Source organism: Pollicipes pollicipes, unplaced genomic scaffold (genome assembly GCF_011947565.3).
Source record: "Pollicipes pollicipes isolate AB1234 unplaced genomic scaffold, Ppol_2.1 Scaffold_4002;HRSCAF=4701_pilon_pilon_pilon, whole genome shotgun sequence".
Taxonomy (NCBI): Eukaryota; Metazoa; Arthropoda; class Thecostraca; order Pollicipedomorpha; family Pollicipedidae; genus Pollicipes; species Pollicipes pollicipes.
Window position 1 is genome coordinate 41,148,887 of NW_023596420.1, and position 19,969 is coordinate 41,168,855.

General features: G+C 59.9%; 1 protein-coding gene across 1 annotated transcript in view; it reads right to left on the bottom strand.

Annotated features, from left to right (window-relative positions):
• LOC119094506 (pleckstrin homology domain-containing family H member 1) overlaps positions 1-19,969 on the bottom strand; it is a gene marked incomplete in the record, with an annotated part of 86,533 nt that overhangs the window by 27,669 nt on the left and 38,895 nt on the right. The window contains 1 exon segment of the mRNA XM_037217563.1: positions 9,788-9,850. Coding sequence (XP_037073458.1) covers positions 9,788-9,850 — 63 coding nt within the window.

Here is a 19,969-nt window from a genome sequence, read left to right on the forward strand (position 1 = left end):
CCCTGCTGCTGCCTTGACGATGATGATGATTTGGGCTTTGGGGTGCACTGACTAGTTGGCCATATGGCGCCCATAACCTACTTTTTATCTAACAGATGGGTGAAAAAGCGAGGAGATAAGGCCACGTCTGATATATGGCATGGAATGGTATGTCTTCGAGATAACCGAAAACGCGGACGTCATTTAATAAACTCGAGTCGTCTCCCATTATGGCTTAGAGCGTTTTGCGCACGGACCCTGATCCAAAGTGGCGCATGCGTTCCGATGCGAGGTGGGCACAATCTACTGGGACATGTACAGTGTAACTATCCCCGCAGCGAGGACATCGCGGTTGATCTTCCCCACATAGCAGGTATCGGTGAGATGCGTATGTGTGTCCTATTCTCAGGCGGCATAGCGTCAATTCATCCCGCCTCACCTTACGACAGCTGGACGCCCATGGTCCCAACCGCGGCTTTATCTCTTTCAGTTTATTGGCAGCATGCGCATCCCAATTTGCTTGCCACTACCTCAACATGAATGCAGATACTACTGCATATAGGTCATTAGCTGGGACTGTCATAGTAGGGATGCGAGTTGCGTGTGTGGCACGCCTTGCTGCGGCATCAGCTACTTCATTACCCGATATGCCAACGTAGCTCGGTATCCAGCAGAACACCACCCGCTTCCCGGATCGGGACAGTGTAGTAAAGAGAGTTAAAATGCTCTGAACAATGGGATGTCATGAATCCAAATCTTGCAACACCATAAGGCTACTGAGAGAGCCCGATGAAACTAAGTGTTGATCGTCACTGTCAGCTTCTGTGAAACGGAGTGCTTTGAGAACGGCTACTAGCTCGGATGTGAAGACCGATGGGTGACCAGGCAAAGCAAAAGACCGTGCGACAGGACCTTGTGCAAAAGCTCATCCAACACCGACATCCACTTTCGAACCGTCCGTGTAGGCCTTCTGGTGCTCCGGGTATGACGCGATCAACTCCAAAGACCTCAGCCGAAACTCATCCGGGGACATCCGCCTCTTCGCGAAATGGGAAAGTGAGACATCCACCGCTGGTGGGTAGAGCTTCCAAGGAGGGGTCTCCGGCATTTCCAAACGGATCACATGCCGTGTGCGAATACCACATTGTTGTAAAAGTATGAACATCCTCACACAGGAAGGTGCGATACGATGTACTCTCCCAGTCAGAAACATGTGTATTGTTCTGGGCGAGAAGACCCACTTGTATGTTGGGTGATCGGGGAACTGTGCCAACTTACAGGCGTATCTCTTGCCCAGTATCTTTCTCCTAGTGGACAAAGGGGGCTCGTGGGCCTCAACAAGGAGCCTCGCTGCCGGAGAGGTCCTGAATACACCTATCGTGATGCGTAAGGCAGCATGATGTATCGTGTTTAAGGAAGCGCTTTACCGACTCACAAGCCCCGTCATAAACAAAAGAAGCATAGTCGAGCTTGGCTCTGATAAAAGAGCGATAGAAGAGCATGAGCGTTGTGATGGACCAGATCACTGTCGGGCTCGATCCAGAACCCCCCCCCCCCCCCCCCCCTGCTGCTGCCGCGCTGCGGTGGGCCTGACCACTGTCGGGCTCGATCCAGAACCCCGCCCTGCTGCTGCCGGCCACCACATTGTCAGGCGCCGCGCAGCTCTCCACGATGTCGACTATGGCAATCGCTTATTGCGACACGTGTCCAGATGGCGGGGACGTGACGCGGCCTCACCCCGCCCAGCGCGCCTCGTAACACATACTGGATCGCCGCCCCAATCGCCCGAATGCCCTCGGGCTGTCCCTGATTCGGGCAGCAAAACAGAGCGTCGTCCCCAGACGCCTCCGGCACGACAAGCATCCATTTCAAACCCGTCTGAGCGAAGACACAGTGGCTGTTTTGCATTTCGCTCCTCGACACATTTTGTGGCAGCAATTTAAGCCAACCGAAAGCTCTTTTGGTTGTCCGAGTCGTGTATGTTGCGGAAGAAATCGCTCCATGCGACCACAGAGCGTGACATCAGTCTCACAGGAAACAAGAGAGGTCAGGGTTAGGGTTAACAAAAAACGTAAGGCAGATTTGAAGCTCATTTCATGACTTGTGCCTTTCATAATCAACGCACTTAACACGAGCACAGCTTTGACCGGAGAAAACCGACAGCGTATGCTCAGCTTTACTGAGTTTGTTTTAAAACCACCACCGCCCAATGAGGTGGGGGTCCATTTCTAATGGCCTCCTTCCAGACTTAAGACATATTACACCCAAGCCGCAGGACACATGTCCGTGATTTGCAATGCCATATCTAGGTTGCCTCATGTAAATGGGCCAGATCTCACCGGTGAGGCGACCTCACAGACGGCCAGCTCGCGCTCACAGACGGCGTGAGAGACGGCCGCCCGTTCCTGGATCGGAAGCCGGAATGCCCGGAGTCCAATCGTCTCGAGGTCCAACATTTCATCCCGCAGCCGCAGCGTCGGCAGTCGCGGATAACGCCGACATTTCTGCGTAGATTGGATCTGACTGAATGCCATTCTGTGCATAACGCGTTCTGCGTTCCCGCTTATCCATCCCAATTCCCATGCATAATGTGCTGAAATGAAAACGACGATAAAAAGCTAAAAACTCTACAGAAAAGGTCCAACACACACGCAGAGAACACATCAACCACACCCCAGCGCGAGCTTGTTGCTAGGCGTTTCTGGTGCGGCCCTGTGCCTGACAACACGGCTTGCCCCAGTTGCTGCACGCGCGGCCTGCAGCGGCGGCTGCTGGAGGCCGTCTCTGGGCGTCTCCGAGCGCCGCCGCCGTGATCAGCCACTGCAGCCCCAGCTCACGTCCCGCTGTCCGAGCAAATTTCCAAACAATCTCCGGACTCCATTCGGGCCGGCGGTTCATAGCGCGGCTCGGCCGCCGCCGAGCCGGCGTCGCCGCCCAGCCCAGACGGATGGAGCGTCGCAGCGCCGCGTCTGCCGCCGCGCCCTCCGACGCGGCGGCCGGCCGGAGTCGGGTGGACGCTGTGTGACGGCGCGGCGGCGGCGGCGGCGGCTGCCGAAGAGATGCCGGCCGTCCCGCGCTGCGACACTGGGGCGAGAGGCCGAGCGGGGAGGGACGACGGCAGCCGACCTCCGCAGCGTTCCGCAGCGAGCCCAGGGCGCGGTCAGCCCGACACCAGACGGGCCGGACCGCTTAAACGACCGCCCAGCGCCCGTCTACGACGGACGAGCACCGCCGCACCGCCCGCCGTCAGCGCCAGCGGGCTCGGGATCAGGCGCGCGCGTGCGTCACGCCGAGCCCGGCTCCAGCCTTCGCGGCCATCAGCCGTGCGGACGGCGCGGCCGTCGGCCGTGCGGCGCACCGCAGCGGTCCGTCAACACGCCGCCGTCCGGCGGGCCGCGGTCGCCGCCGCTCAGCCATCGATCGGCCGGCGGCGAAGAGCGCCCGCCGCCGGCCGATTAGTCGACGGGAGGTGCGGCCGCACGCAGTGTCCCTCTCCCGGAGCGGCGGCGCCTGAAGCCCCGGCGCGCCGGGCGTCCCGCACGGCGCCGGCGCACGGCGGCGCTCCCGGGACGTGGTGCAGTGCTGCCGCCCGGGCGGGCGCGACCGGATCCCCAGCGCCGGCGGGGTCGGCCGCGCTGACCGGGTCACCGTGTCCAGGGATAGGCGGTGGACGGTCGATGCCGGCAGATGGGCGTCGCCGGCGCCGGGCGGCCGCCGCGCGGCGCGCCGTCCGCAGCCGCCGGCGGCCGGCCGGGCGTCCCGCGCCCTCCGGCAGCCCTGGGCGGGGCCCGATGTCCGCACTGCGTCCGACTGGCTGCGGCCGCTGCGCCAGCACACGCCGCACGGCCGAGGTGCCCGGTGCCGTGAAGCACCATGCAGTCCAGATACCGCGGCCCGTGCCGGCCTCCGGGCGCAGCCGTTGGTAGCTGCTCGCAGCGGGACCGCGGCACTGATGACGGCCGGCGCGCGGGAGGTCCCGTGCTGATCGCCGCCTCCGCTGCCCTCGTCGTCGCCAGACGACCACGGTCTCGATCAGCGCGACTGGCCACCACAGCGCACGTTAACAGCGAGCAGACGCCCGCCTGCCGGCCTGCGCCATCGCCGACGCCTCCGCGGCTCCGGTGATCAGTCACGCCCAGCAGCCGGCCGTCCAATAGCGCGCGGTGACGTCATCGGTCGGGGCACGCGGCGAGCCTGCGGGGACGACAGCTCGGCGCTCTGGACGTGGCCGCCGGCGCGGCGCGGCCCGGGCGGAGCGCACACCATGGTACCGAAGAAATCCTGCGTGCGACTGATGTACACACGCACAGGACGTTTTAACTCTTGCTTCCGTGTTTAGCGAACACTCTCCCTGCAGTAACTCCGGTCAACTTTGCGAGACGAAGTGGAGGTACGTTCGAGTGGCTAAAAGCCCGGTGACCAGACGAAGAGCGTCTGAACCCAGCCAGTCCACGCCACCGCTCGCAGAGCCGCCGCTCGTCTACCCGTCGCCTGCGATCGACCCCACGGAGCTACGACGCACATAACCAGCCAGGCCAATCACAAAACACGGCGCTGCCATCGAAAACGACGCGCCCGCGGCTGGCGGGCCAGTGGGCGTGCACGAGCAGCGACGTCGGTCAGCAGGAAGGAAACGGCGGGCTCGGTAGACGGTGACAAATCGCTCGGCGCCGCGGTCGATCTGTACCGGCAGCGCGGCTGGCGGCCACGGTGAGGTCAAAGTTCGCAGACGGCCACCACACGGCGCGATCTCTGGCGACCTTTCGCGGAGGCGGTGGGAGCTGTTCGCAAGGCTGCACCAGGGGTCGATCGGGCCTTGCGAGCGCCCAGGCGTACACGCAGGCTTCACCGGCGGGCATACGTCATGGAAGTAATGGGGCCAGTCCACACCGCATGGTAACAAGAGCATCTTGCAGTCAGCAGGTGACAGATCGCCCAACGAGCTATCCGTTACTGTGCATTCCACCACCACCGCGCTCCGGAAGCCCAAACCATCAGGACGGCGACGCCGCCCGCCGCCACGCCTCGACCTCCTCAAGCCCCGCCCGGCCCGCCAGACACAACTCAATTAGCGCTCGTTCGGCGGCGGCCGCGGAACGGCGCCTTCGACTGGCGGCACGACGCGGCGTGAGCGGCACGGCCGGCGCGCACGCGAGCCGCCGGGTCCGCCGGCGGCCGCGGCTCCTCCCGCACGGCCGGCCGCCTCACGTGGGCGGATGGCAGCCGCCGCGGCACGCGACGCCGACGCAGTGGTCGCCGCGGGGACTGGTGGCGCACACGGTGACGACGCGTGGCCGGATGGAAGTGGACATGAATTCGTCAGCCGGTGGCTTTGGTATGCAGCTGATGCGGTCGAAAGTCTAAAACCGTCCGCGACCTGCGCGGACGATCAATAAACAGGCTGACAGGCAGCTAAACTTTCCGATCTGGCACCACTTTATGAGCCGATGTCAGGATTGCGAACGGTGCCCGGCGGCGCGGTGAAGTCCATGTATGTGGGGCACGCTACAAACGACGTCCGTTGGCCCACAGAGCCGCACAGTCGCCGCCCTGTCGGCCGCCCCCGGCATGGCGCCACCACGGCCCGGAGATCCGGCGAAGACAAATCGGGAACTCGAAGCCATCTGGCCCTAAATCGCATTTCAACAGGGATGATGCAGGCAACGTTCAGTTAAGACCAGAATTTGGTAGTGGAAACTCGTGAAACTCGGAAACTCTCCACTCTCGCAAAACTGGAGGTGACATAACCACCCAGGCATTTGAGCGGTTGCACCGACGCCCAGCGAATGTGGCACGAACGCCCAATTACAAAGCGCAGGTCAGCCGGTGAGCCACAGGCTCAGTAAACCTCTCACTCAGGGCGTCGGCGATCTAAGGAAAACACTGAGCAGCGATGGCGGGCACGGGCCGACAAAGAAGCGAGCGTATCTTCACAGTCCTCACGCCACAGAATCAGGCGCGACGGTGCCGGCGGCACTCAGCAGCAAGCAAAGGATGCAGCGCAGCAGCGCACCGGGTCAAGGTCCCTCTGATGGGACAGGTCTCCTCCCTCCCGCCCCCGCCTGCGGTGGGTCTTTTACGTCATACCGGATTGGCCAAGCGCACAGATCCTTCTGAAGCGCTCGTCTAACCAATCTGCTGCGATGTGTGTGTCTGTTATTGGGGCTTTACGACGCACTCAGCTGCTAAGGCTATATGGCGTCGCCTGCCTCTCACCCTGGCAGGAAGGGCGGGCACCGCGGGGAATCGAACCCCGTACCTCTGGTTTCCCAGACACGCAGTGGTTAACGAAGACGCGTTAACCACTACACTGGCACCCAATCTGCTGCGATCTTCTCGACATCTCGCAAGTACCGCTCAGTGCATCCCGGGAAAAGGCCTCAGGACCATCCCGAGGTCGCTGTTACACTTCAGAGTCGGTCTCGGGACGAGAGGTAATTTGTCCCACTTTCTCTCTGACCAAGCACTTTCAGAAACCCAGTCTTGTCGGAAAACTGACGGAAAACTGGTTTGTCATTGCCTCTCATCACGGTTTACACACCAACATATGCAGCGCTTCAGAGATGTCCAGATACGCCGACGACAGTGCTCATACAGGTGACCAGCCTGATCAAGAGTGATCTACACAGCTTAGTTACGGCAATGGTTGGCCAAAGCTTCCTCGCCATTTCCATGCCGCAGCTTGTTCCGCTTTTCTAGATAAAATTGCCCGAGCAACACCTCAGTTGTCAAAAAAGACACAAGACCACTCTCACCGACTCACGAGTTACTCTGCACCTACATCCGATTCAGTGCCAGGACGTCCGTGGATGTCTGGTATCAGGGCACCACCATTTCACTCCACCCCTTGTGTCTGTCTTAACTAGCATAGCGCCACTCGCCGCAACGCGGTCCAGCCAGCACGCACTACAAGGGTACCACTCTCTGCGTCCTGACCTCCCTACGGGTCCGCAGTCACGCCTCCCGCACATCCCCTCCCCGCTCCACCACTTCCCTGTTGTCCCCCTCGGTTCTCTCCGTCGCGACCGCACCTCTCTTGCGAAAGCCCTCTCAGACGCCTTGTGTTCTCACCGTCGATTCTCAGTTTGCCCATGCAGCCTTCACTATGTCCTCTCCATCCGCTGACCAGTCTCAGTCGACCCTCCCCAACCCTCGCGTGCTTTCAGCCGACTCTACCTTCCTTCCCCAACCGGCACCACCTCCCCTCCAGCACCCCCTTCCCCCCAGCACCACCGCGTCCCTGACCACTTCCCCAATGGGCCCCTCCGCCTCGCTCTCCGCGCCCCAGCGCTCGTCGCTCACCGGTGGCGGCTGCGGCGGTGGCGCTCCGCTGGCCGAAGCCCGCCGGCTCGGGCCCGGCTGGCCCAGCCCCCTGCCGGGCGGCGGCATCACCTCACTCCGAGCACCGGCAGCTCGCGCGCCCGGCCGCCGACGCCGACGCGCCGCCATCGACTGCCGCGCCGACGCCGCCGCCGCCGACGCCGACGGCGTATCGACGTCGGCCGCCGGCCAGGTACCCCTACCCTCCCCGTAAAACACCAGGTTAAACACAGCGGCGCCGGCGGCCGGCCGGACCGGCCGGACCGGCCACGTACATGGGCCGGCGGTCATGTAAATCGGCGCTCACTGGCCGATCGATGGCACGCGTCTCCATGGTGACGCTGTTATCCGGACCGGCGGCGGTGGCGGCGGCGGGGCCGCTCCCTCGGGGCCGAGGGTCGGGCCGCCGAACAGAGCCGGCCGCGCCGCGGGACCGCCGGCGCCGCCGCTCCGGCTCCGACCGGCGGTCGCCGTCAGATCCCCGGCGCCGGTCACGCTCGTGGCGAGCCACCCACGCCCACCAGCGAGCCAGCGCACCGACACGCTACAGAGTGCGGGACCGGCTTTTAGCCAATGATCGCATGTCGGATGATCAACCGATATGAGAAGCAGCGCGTTTCCAGACCACGGAAATATCACGTTTTTTATCTACTCGCGTGAGTCATTTGCTCTAATAGTGTTGGGACGCGGGCGTTCGCTAAGAATAGCTTGACGCATGAGTACCGACCCCAGCACCTAAGCTGTCCACAATATGGGACAACTCCCCAAACCTCTAACCAAATGGCACAGCACCATCGCTACATGCCATGCAACGTCACGGCACGGCCGCCCGTGGTACAGGAACCGCTCTGTCGCGGTGGCGTGACGTGGTGACGTGGACGTCCTTACAGGGGGGTTGACAGGTGGGGGTTACGCAAACGTCTTTGGCGAGGCTCAAACTCTCCACACCTGCCGCTCGACCCTCGGCAGACTCGGCGTGCTCTCCACTGCGCCTCGTGCTTTCACGGAACAAAGCGGCAAGCTCCTTCGGTTGGGCAAGCAGCGAAAAACACCACGCGGAGGCTTCTTTCTCGCTACGCATTTGGGGCGAACTTTAACGGGGCTAGGCCGCAGCAGAAAGTCGTAGGCTGGGCTCAAGAAAGACGAGCTCTTACACCCACGTCGCGAGAAACTTTTCCTATTCTGCGAGCCAAGAGCGGCTCAAGAACGGGGCTCCGCTGAGCTACATGAGCCGCGGCCTGTGGCAGCTATCCAACTGCGCGAGGGGTTCCCCACGAGCAGAGGCCCACATGGGTACGACTCAGTAGCGGAAGAACCCCCGTGTCATCGCGACTCCCCTCGTGATGGCCGGTGCCCGTACACCCGTCACGATGCTCGTGCCGTGTCATCTTCAGCAACGCCATTCACCGGATAAATCATAGCGTTCAAAGACCCAGGGCGCAGAGCCGGTGCGTCAAAAGGGGGCGCGCTGGGCTTAGGAGTACACCGCTCTGGTATGTGCGGACGTAACCCGCTATGGTATTGGGATGCGACGGGAAGCCACCAAAGCATGTGCCTAGAAACGCGAGTTCGTTTGACAAGCCTCGCATGCATTGGACACATCAGTCGCGACAGAGGAAACTCATTCGCCTTTCATGCCTTGTTTGAGCTCGCTACGAATCTAATGCTGTGCTGGCTATGTCAACGACTGATAGCTTCTGTAAAAGAACCCCGACAGAATGCAACCAGTACAACCACTTGGGCTCGATTCAACACAACTGCTCGCCTCGCGACTGTGCAAAAGGCTGCGTGTTAGGCTGACCCGCAGGGCACAGTGGTGTGGCGGCACAGTCTACCCACCAATTGGCAGGCGGCTACGGCAATACGGTACCGCTGCTGCCGCCAGACTCCTCGGGCGCAAAACTGAGCGACACTGAACGTCCAATTACTGCACAAAGGCAAGCTTCAGGTGTTAATCGGAAATCCTCATCTTACCTTTTTCAAGACAACAAGACTGAAATTTGTAATATTTTGTTGGAAGTGGATTCATGGCGAGAAAAAATGTAATTGCGTAAAGGCAGTGCGGGACGTAAGGGACTGTTCACACAATTCACCTTTTGGCGAAGGAAATGATGGGCTAATTTTACCGGGTGAACGCGGTAGCATCTTCTCACAGGATAAAGGATGGCGTTGTCATGTCAGGATCACCTGGAAAAAGACAGGATTGATACTTCGTTCTTCAACTCCACGGCAGTCCCCAAGTACCACCTCCTGCGGCGCTGACCTTGCTTTCCATCCATTGACAACAACGTTGAGGCCCCCAAAGACTGTTGTTCATGCGCGCCTAGCACATCGCGTGTTTGGGGTTCGAGTATGGAGCGTCGAGTTGCTTGTGGCGCTTGTGACAGAGCCGGCGCTCCTTCTCTCATCCGGCCACCACGCCCTGCGGCCGGCGCCGGGGGCGCTTATTCGGGGTGGGGACGGAGGGCGGCACAGGAGGCCCACTCACCTTCCCTTCGGCCTCGGCGGCCCGGTGCTCCGACTCCACCACCCGCTGTTCCAGCTCCACCAGCTGTAACAGAGCAGAGCGAGGCGTCACTGCCCTGCCGAGTCCGCGGGTCACGTCACGTCACAGCACGTCACAGAGCGGGGCGTAGCTGTCCTGTCCAGTCGTCCAGTGCCGGACGGTCAAAAGTCGAAAACGGTAGGGCTCCCACAGTCCTGCATTTATTGAGACTACTGATTACACGCACAGTCATAGGCCACCTTAAAAAATATGAAGGTGCTAGCGGGCGTCAGCCTCCAAAGGCACACCAAAAGATACCCCAGCCAGCGCCCCACCACAACACAGCGCCGGCCGTAGCCCGGCGGCTGCGCGGCCGCCGGGCCGGGCGGGCCGCGCCCGTGCCTCTGTGTCCCGGTCCGGGTCCGGTCCGGGAGGACGGGACCCGATGCCGGCGGCGCATACCAAGCGGCGGCCGGCCCCGTTAGCCCGGCGCGGCGCAAGACTTCAAACGACGCCGCCGCCGCCGCCCCCGGTCCGGCCGGCGGTGGCGGAGGCGGGTGGACCGGAGGAATCGGCCGCCCGTCCCGGACTGTTATTGACTGTTAATTCAGGACTGTTAATTCAGCGCCACCAGACGTGGCGCTGAATTACCCGGACAGAGCGGCGCCACCAGCTCGTTTGGAGGCCGCGGGAGAGGCCGCTATCTCAAGCGAGCGGAGCTCAGTTACTGAGAGAAACATGGATCTGCAATGGCAATTCAGCCCAAGCTACGGGACGTTCCCATCGCCCTCTGCGAGATGCTTGCCACCAACCTCAACCAATGCGTTGACAACGTTACCTTGACAACATACCGTCGGTTTCGATCCATTCGCACAACACACCCAACATCGTCAGACCATAAAAAGTGAATTGCGTCCATTCCTGCCGACCACCTCTGCCCTACTTCTTAATTTACGGACAATTTCGGGCCAATATGAGCATTGTTTCTGCGTCCACAAAACTGATTGGTGTAAGCGAGACTTGCGCTGGGGACCCAACGCGCGTAGTCGTTGGCTACAGTTTGTTCTACATGCATGCTGAGGCAACGGGGAGGCACTGATCATAGCTTTTACGAGACCCGATACAGAAAGCGGCACCGATGCAGTTTGCAAGATAGACAGAAGACTCAGAGCAGATGCTGCACACACACACACACGCACGCACGCACGCACGCACGCACAATGACACCACTATATATCGTCAATATTTAATTACAAACGCGGTATTTTTAATAACATGGCTCGCCCGCTATTCGCACGGAGGGAATTGCCTTGTCTTTTTCATCAGTTCAGTGTAGTGATTACATTACAGATCAGCCGTTTGGTTGGAAACCAATCACACACAGACAACACATCACTCAAAAACTATAATAACTTGCGCTACGCCATGACTGAAAGCCTTTATACATCGACCTTGGAGTTATCAAATATTAAGAAAGCTTGTTCGTGTGACTCAGTCTTTGGGACTATTTCGTTCGATTTCATCTAGACGTTAAATTACAGAATAGAATGGACGCATACAATGCGATGCAAATCACCTGCCAATGGGTAGCCAGATGATATGCATCTGAAATATAGATAACCATTATCCAGTTGTTATCAATACCTCACCGGTCATTAAAACATCTCCAAACGGCACACGGAAGACTCTTCTTTCAAACTCCGATTTCAAGGCAGCCTATCACGATTATCATCATTGCACACATTTGGAGTTTGTGTTCCTGAGCAATGCCGTGCAAGCTGTCTGTGCGCGACCATAACGCCACCACCATTCCAGAGGATTTTGTCACACGGCCTGTTTTGTGTTTGTCGCCAACGGCGCCTCAGACCTAGGATGGCCTGCGCCTCGGTTGCGTTGCAGGCTTCTATTGCGGCCGACGGAAATCAATGTGCGGACCCAGCGAACGCTGAGGCGCCCGTTCCCGCTTTTGTCCCGCTTTGGCGAAAAAGCATCGGCCCAGCCCGGAATGAGGCCACTGAGCGCAAACCAGATTAAGCCGCCACTAACCGGACAACCAACATCAAAGCAGCTCCGACAAGATCACAAAAAGAAATGTCGGAGAAAATGAAACTGATAACGGGAAAGGAAATAATCCCAGGGAAAACACGACGAAGAAATGGTACCACTAACATTTACGGGCAAATCCCCATTCGAACAGCCATAAGAGATAAACCATATGAAAAAAATACCAGGCGGGTCAACATGCTTAACGGGCAAACAACGGGGAACGACGGATCAGCGTCAGTCGGCAGGTATCGGGTGAAAAAGCTCGCGCACCTTAAACGTCGACTAATTGGACAAAGACCAGCAGCTGCACATCGGGGTTCCCATCGTCCGTGGCGCCGTCAGTGAACAGCGCAAGGTGGCTGGCAGCGGGTGCGACCGGACGGCGGGGGACACCAGGCGGCGGGCGGCGGGCGTGACACCGGACAGCGGGCGTGACCTTGGACAGCAGGCTGACACCGGACAGCGGGTGTGACCCCGGACAGCGGGCTGTGACACCGGACAGCGGGCTGACACCGGACAGCGGGTGTGACCCCGGACAGCGGGTGTGACGTCGGACAACGGGCGTGACCAGCCAGCGGTCGCCGACGGCCGACGGCCGGCCGGCCGGATAGGGCCCCGCCGGCTGAGTCAGCCAGCCGGTCAGACGGCGCCGGCCGGGCGGCCGCCGCGGCCCGGCGCCCGCCACGTCAGACAGAGACGGCGCCGCGGCCCAGCCGGTACACGGCCCGGGGCGCGCCGCTTGGTCACGGTCAGGCCCCGCCGGTCTGGTGACCAGTCCCGGCCGCCGCAGCCCAGCCGGGGCCGTCACGGTGGTGACCGCAGGCTGGAGATGGACGCGGCCGTCGGGGACAGCCCAGACAACCCCGCGGGACACGACACGGGAGAAACGCTCTCCAGGCTATTGGCATTGCACGTATCCGCATACGCCAGAGTTTCCAACGGCAGCGGTCAAACTTCAGAATGTCACCCCGAAGTGGACGAGTCGGTTACGGCGGTTTCGTTGCAAGCAGGGGAAGTGGAGGATAAGGCCACCTTGATAAAAATAATGCGACAAGAACCTCGCGCAGCCCAATCCATAAAGACGTGCTGGGATCTCGTAAGCACGAGCCCAGTTGGAGCGACTGAAGCGATGGGGCTGGACCCAACACAAACGTTTCCAGCTTTGTTCCTCGATTGAAGGGGACATTATGCCAGGCTAGGGCACCGGGAGGGACACGGAGGGCCAGTGGCCACTTCAATTTTGGGTAGAAGCTAGCATTTGTACTTCGAACTGCAAACACAAATTGGGTACTAGGTCTATATGGCGTTGCGCGGTATCGCACTTGTTTCAGGAGCGTTTTAGACAACCCTCCATGCACCCTGTGCCCTGACTTCAATTGAAAGGACGGCATTTTCATTTCGAGAAATGCATGACGGCAATGTTGCCCAGCACCTTTCCCACTTGCTCACAACGATGCAAAGCCATGAGCCGACCAAGTAAAGCCTAATGTAGTGTGTAGATACTACCTGTTGCGCTACCAGACCCTGGTTTCTCACAGAGCCCCGTTCAAGTGACAATGCTGAAAAAATTATTGCAACGCAAAGAGCACGTGACCAGCCACCTAAAATCATTTGAAAGAGGAAAAAACATCGCAATTTTCCGCGCAAATAATTCGATCGCCGTGCACCTGTACAAGGCAGCAACAAAAACAACAAGCATACATCAACAACATCCCAAAATACATCAGCATTAATCCACCATGTGACATGGGCGTAAACAATACTACTGCAACTGGCATTGCTGTAAGAATAGTACCTCGCAATCAGCGGCGCACATAACGGACTCAACCTAGGGTGAGGGCGACCGTCGGCACGTTCCACGGCTGGCAAGATGTTGCATAGGCCACAGGGGAGATCAGGCGGGAATGTCACCTTGCGCCCCACCCGGCAATTTTTCAATGCGTCACTTGACACATATCGAGTGGACACACGAAACAAAAAGTTCTTATGCTTAAGCAGAGGTGTAATACGAATACCACTAAAAGGCCTCCAGTGATAGCCGGGGTGGATCCAATGGATGGAGAGGGAGGGGGTGCAACAGAACCATGGCTCCTCCCAGAACGGAAACACCTAAATTCGCATTCATCCTGCTTACGCAACACAAAATCAGACCCAAAGTTTGAGCTTGGCGGTCCAAACAGGCTCTGACTCCTCCCAACGACCGAACCGCCCCTGGCTGTGGGCCTCAAAGCCCTTGCCCTGTCGTCATGACTGCAGAAGGTTTGGACCAATCGCATTTGATTAAAAGGCTGTTCACGACAGAGCTCATTCCAATTTCTGAAAAGGCCTCGTCAAAAATGGACGGAAAATAAATATTTCATCTTCAAACTGCAATGTCGCATTTCGAATTTTGTTTGGTCAGAATTAGCACTCTCTGAGCCGATACCTTCCATTTCAGGGCTGTGGAATGAAGGGGATGGATAATTGTAGGGCATAACTACAAGCACCTGGGGGTCTATCTGCCGAGACTTCACCCGCACAGGGATACTTATACGGAGAACGTACTCGGAGCTCGGACGGGGCTTCACCCGGGGGCACTTACGCCCACTCACGGCTGGTGCAGTACAGCTTGTGCCGCACAAACGGGGCGTCGCGAGAATGCAGGATAACGCGAAAATAAGGAAAGGAACGCTGATTTCGATTTAGCCCCGGGCAGAGGATACGCTAGAGCATGGTCTGACGTCACAGCAAGGCTCCCCGCCCATCGGCCGCACGCCTGGGGAGCTGGCTGACATGGCCCGAGGCCGCACCAGTCCCGGCAGTGGGCGCAGCTTAGGTCCCACTCAGCAACTAGACTCTATCCATGCCAGGGCAGAAGATCGCATAGCGGTATTTGGCGAGAATCCTTGCTTTCTTTTTGGTTTTGATCGAAATGTTTTCAAAAAAACTGGGGGGCGCTCTACTGTGGGTAATTCATTAAAGCAATGGTATGGTTTCATTTATAAACAGTAAAATAGGTCTGAATAAACCTTCTTAATCATTCGAACTCATCGCATACACAGCTTTGATCTATCTCGGAGTTGGCAAAAGTGCAGGCATCGGCATTCTTTCACAGCCCACAGACATCCTGTGCCATCTAGCGACAGCTTCCGAAGCTGGTCTTTCAAACCAGACGGGGTTCAGCACAGTGGCGACACCTACCATGCCGGCAAGCAAAGCCGAAACGGCCACCTAGCGGGTACATACTGGCCTAAATCCCGTCCCGCACGCTAACGCCACCTATACACTCGTCGATGAGAGCTACGACAGCGCTGCCCGCATGCGAACATAGCTTGTGTTTGACAAGTGATTATTGTCCTTCCAACTGACCATGAGTGAAACACCCAGAATCCTATCGCAGACAATACCAGCTTGCAACACGAAAAGGGACGCATTTCGAATTTCACAATGAACGATGCTTTAAAGCATTTCCCAAAGAATCGGTTTAGCGCGCTGCACGGGTGCACAATTTATTGCATGGCGTCAAATGACGTGGCGCGACCTCGATCTATTTAGTTCGACTTGTCTACTTCGCATTTTTGACTCCCAGCACTCTTCGCACACACATCCATGTATGTAATACGTTTGATAGGGGCGCGTGTTCCTGGGGCCATACGTGAACCTCCAAACGAATACCAAACGGGAAGCTTACCAGGTTATTAAAGCTGCTGCTTTGAATTCGCCTAACCCATGGAGTGCACCCATAATAAGACAATAATCCTAATGACCTTTCAAGCCGAACATTTCCAAGCACAGGCACGAACAGCGCCGACGAACAGCGCCCAACAGCGCAATGCGCATACCAGAGTTGGGAATCCACAGGACAGATGGCGTCAAATATTTATGATCACCTGTCTCATTCTCACAGGCACATAAAGGAAAACGTCACCGTATGTCCGAAAGCCAGCATGAATTGTGCAATCATCCAGTCCGTCCAGCGTGAACAAAAGCGTACCACGCAGCCGTCACTACGATGTTTAAATGAACAAACTCAAAGAAAGGCATAGGGCTGATCGCAGGCCGGCAGCTGCCTGATAGCGACGGCAGGTTCGCCAGGAGTCTGGTTTCTCTACGCCGCACACATTTTCGCTTAGAGTGCGCCCAGACAAAATATGAAGGCCATTTCGGCATCCATCTGGATCCGATGCATTTGCATCATCGGCGTGCGACTGGTTGATTCCCTTAATGGCCATTTCCAAACACTAGGCAACACTCCATCGGAGCCCTTCTCTGTTTCCCTCCAGAGCCGTGTCCATCACTCAGCAGCGCTTTCATCTGCCCTGCAACAGCGCCGAGCCAACACGACATTCGCATTTGTTGAAGCCCATGGGACAATGGGCGGCGCGCCACTCGCCGCCGGGCGCTGCACAGAAACCACAGCTCGAGGAGCGCACCGGCGCCCCGCCGGGACCGACCGGCGGCGGCGGCGGCGGCGGCGGGTGAGCGGGGCCGCTGCCGGCTGCTGTCCCGGTCGGACACGAGCTGCCCGCGGCGGCAGCGGCGGTGGCGGTGACCGGGTCCAGCCCCACCGCGGGAGGAATGTGCGACAGAGGACGGCCCCGGTACAGTGGCTCGATCGCGCCCCGCGACACGCCGCCCGTCGCGCCAACACGCGTGGATTCCTCGCGCTGGCCCCCGTGCAGCCACAATGTTCGTCGGCTACACACACACAAGCACCGGCAGCTCAGGCAGATACGGGGGGAGGCGGGTGACGGAGGAGAAGCTGCCACACGGCTTGGGACAAACTAAGTATCAACCTCGTAACTTCGCATACCCGGGAATTCGACCACAGTCCTTCTCGTCCCCCTACACTCATAGCTCCTCAGAAGTTCTGGCACCACTTGTCAGGGGGGGGGGGGAGCGGGGTAACACCTCACCCCCACCCCCACCGCCACCCCCGCAGTCGTGTCTCACACCGCGCCGGAGGCGGACGCCACTTACTCTCCGGCAGAGCGAGCACGGCGGCGCGGCGGACGGCGACGCCTGCCGGTTCATGTTGTCGTCGACGCCGGAGGCCGGGCGCAGCGGGACGCGGCCGCGGCAGCCAGCGACTGTAGCTCAGGCGGCGCTTCATGTCGGTCACGGGCGGAGCGCGCCGCGGACGCGATGCGGCGGCGGCGGCGGCGGCAGCGGTGAGCGAGCGGTCCGCGGAGCGGACGTGAGTGCTGGGCCCGTTTTCTGAGCACGCACGGAGATAGCCGGGCCTGAGCGACGGCCCCCACTCATGATAAGTGGGTACCTTTTATGGGCGGCTCGAGAGGCGGCCGCCCGACCGAGAATTCCGCGCCGGATGTCCGTCGGCCGTTCTCAGAGGACAATGGCGGTCAGGGTCCAATAAAATACGCGAAAGACTTGGCGGCACTCTGCCAACACGGAGGGTCACTTGGTATGCATCTCACGTTCAGCATGAAACGCATAAATCAGTCAGAATCCCCTGCGGATTGCTATACGCGGCAAGCTGCTTAGAGCAGCTAGGCCAGACATCTTATCCAGGTCCTTTTGAGAAGTTTCCAGCCCCCCCCCCCCCCCTACCCGATCGGCTGACGGCTCGGGGTGGCTGCCGGTTCGATCCGGACAGTCGGCACCGGGTCAGCTCTGGCCGCCCAGCAGGCTCGGCAGAGACCGCTAATACCACACCACCTGGCCTCACCCTGTGGGTCGCGGTCGCCAATAAGGCGCTCCCACCCAGCGGTAGCCCTCATCGTACCAGAGGCAGCCGGTAACAGCACCCATTGACGGTGGCGGCGAGCCAATCCGCGGGTCAGACGCTGCGTCCGGGGTCGTGCCGGCACGAACGCCGCCACTGCACCGACCGGGGGCCGCCACTCCACCGGCCGGGGGCCGTCCTCGCTACTACTGGTGCCTCGCCGACGGGGGACGGGGTCTCGCTGTTGAAGGGCTCACCTTCGCCTACAGCGCCTCGAGGGTTCACCCTCCCGCAAACGTCTTGCAGGACCCACCCCAACCCCGGCACCGCCCGTCCGGCGCCCACCACCATCGTCCCCCGTTGTCTCGCTGTGTGAGAGCCCACCCTCAGCGCCGCCGCTGGGCCCCCGCTCGCTCTGCCGCGCCTCCGGGCCGTCCGCTTGCCGGCCTGCCACTGCCAGGCGTGCCAACTGCCGGAACATTTATCGGCCCCCGGCACATTTGCCCAGATGAAATCGCAGGGCGCCGGCGAAATAAACAGCCCCGCTTGCCGGCGTTATCGCGACGAAACGGACGCCGCCGCGGAGAGGGGTGATCGGCCCGGCACAGACCCCCAAGTCCCCGGGGAACGGCGACGAGACGCCCGCTCCAAGCGCTAACCGCGAGTCGCTGTGGCGTAGCGGGCGACGCTTGGTGGGCGTAGGCCCCAGCTACAGCCATAGAGTCGGCGTCCCCGAAACACCTCCGCACAAGGGAGAAAATGTGGATGAGTTTGTCTTTGAAAATACTTTCAGCGCACGTGAAATGACATCCAGTGAACGAGCTACCCGATGTAAAAGTATGCGCATTAAAGGTCTCGGATTTCAGCTTCCTACGTGCTTGATCATACAGAGCTTCTCGAATTCAGAAAAAAAAAACAGAGCGAAGCATCAGGAAACCCAACCCAGACTATAATGATAGGTTGGGCAAGCCAGAAATCTGCCCCACTCCAGCTTTCTGTCCCCCGCTCCCCTGGTGAGCATATATGGCGATTGCGTATTGTTATATATATATAGTTCACCGCGCAGATATTGAAGGGTTATCAAAAGTTATCCAACACAATGATCATTACACTACCTTGTTTTAAAAGTGCAAGCCAGTAATTTTCCGCAGTACTTGGCACAGGACCAAAATAGCGGCAATTAGCTCGGCTTCCTTATGCAAAGCCCACATTGTGCGACATATCAGAGCCGTCATGAAATTTATGGCCGGCTTGCCTTACAGTATGCATCAAGTAACCGCCCACCGACATATGCTCAATAGAAGCCTAAACAGAGACCCCGCTTTGACGTAGGTAGCCCTCACAACCTATCTGTCCTATCCAAAGACAGGCATCCATGCCCAAACTCTCAGCAAGGTCCGGACGAACTCTCTGGATGAGTGTGTAATATCACACAACGTTGCTCTACCACATCATAGATAGCTCGATCTCCTTTTAAACACAGGTTTACCACAAGGTCTCGCCGGGTATCTTAGAGGACATTCGAGGGAAACACAGGATCCTCTCCCTGTCCGGCGCACCGGAATCAAATGAGCCCGGTCGGGCGCCCGCTGACCGGCCGCCTCTCTCCGCAACGGTGGCCCCCGACGGCAGCGACCCCTCGCGACGGCGCGCCGCCACCGTCCGCGTCGCCCGCCGCGTCTCCGCACCACCACCACCGCTCGCCGCCGGCACCGGCAGCGCTGCTCGCCGACGACTGACAGTGTCTCAGGCGTCGGCGGCGACGGGCGCCGTTGAATCGATGATCCCAGACCGCAGCGTCCTCGGCCGACCACCTGATCCCGGCCTGGGGCGGACCGGACCGCAGCGGCGGAGTCCGACCGGCCGCACACCTGGGCCCGGCCACCGGCCAGCGGCAGGGCACAGGCTGCGGCGGAGGTGCACTGGGGCCGCGCTAGAGCTGCTGGGGCAGGGAGCGGCAGGGCACAGGCTGCGGCGGAGGTGCACTGGGGCCGCGCTAGAGCTGCTGGGGCAGGGAGCGGCAGGGCACAGGCTGCGGCGGAGGGACACTGAGGCCGCGCTTGAGCTGGTGGGACAGGCAGCGGCAGGGCACAGGCTGCGGCGGAGGGACACTGAGGCCGCGCTTGAGCTGGTGGGACAGGCAGCGGCAGGGCACAGGCTGCGGCGGAGGGACACTGAGGCCGCGCTTGAGCTGGTGGGACAGGCAGCGGCAGGGCACAGGCTGCGGCGGAGGGACACTGAGGCCGCGCTTGAGCTGGTGGGACAAGGAGCGGCAGGGCACAGGCTGCGGAGGAAGGGACACTGAGGCCGCGCTTGAGCTGGTGGGACAGGCAGCGGCAGGGCACAGGCTGCGGCGGAGGGACACTGAGGCCGCGCTTGAGCTGGTGGGACAGGCAGCGGCAGGGCACAGGCTGCGGCGGAGGGACACTGAGGCCGCGCTTGAGCTGGTGGGACAAGGAGCGGCGAGGTACAGG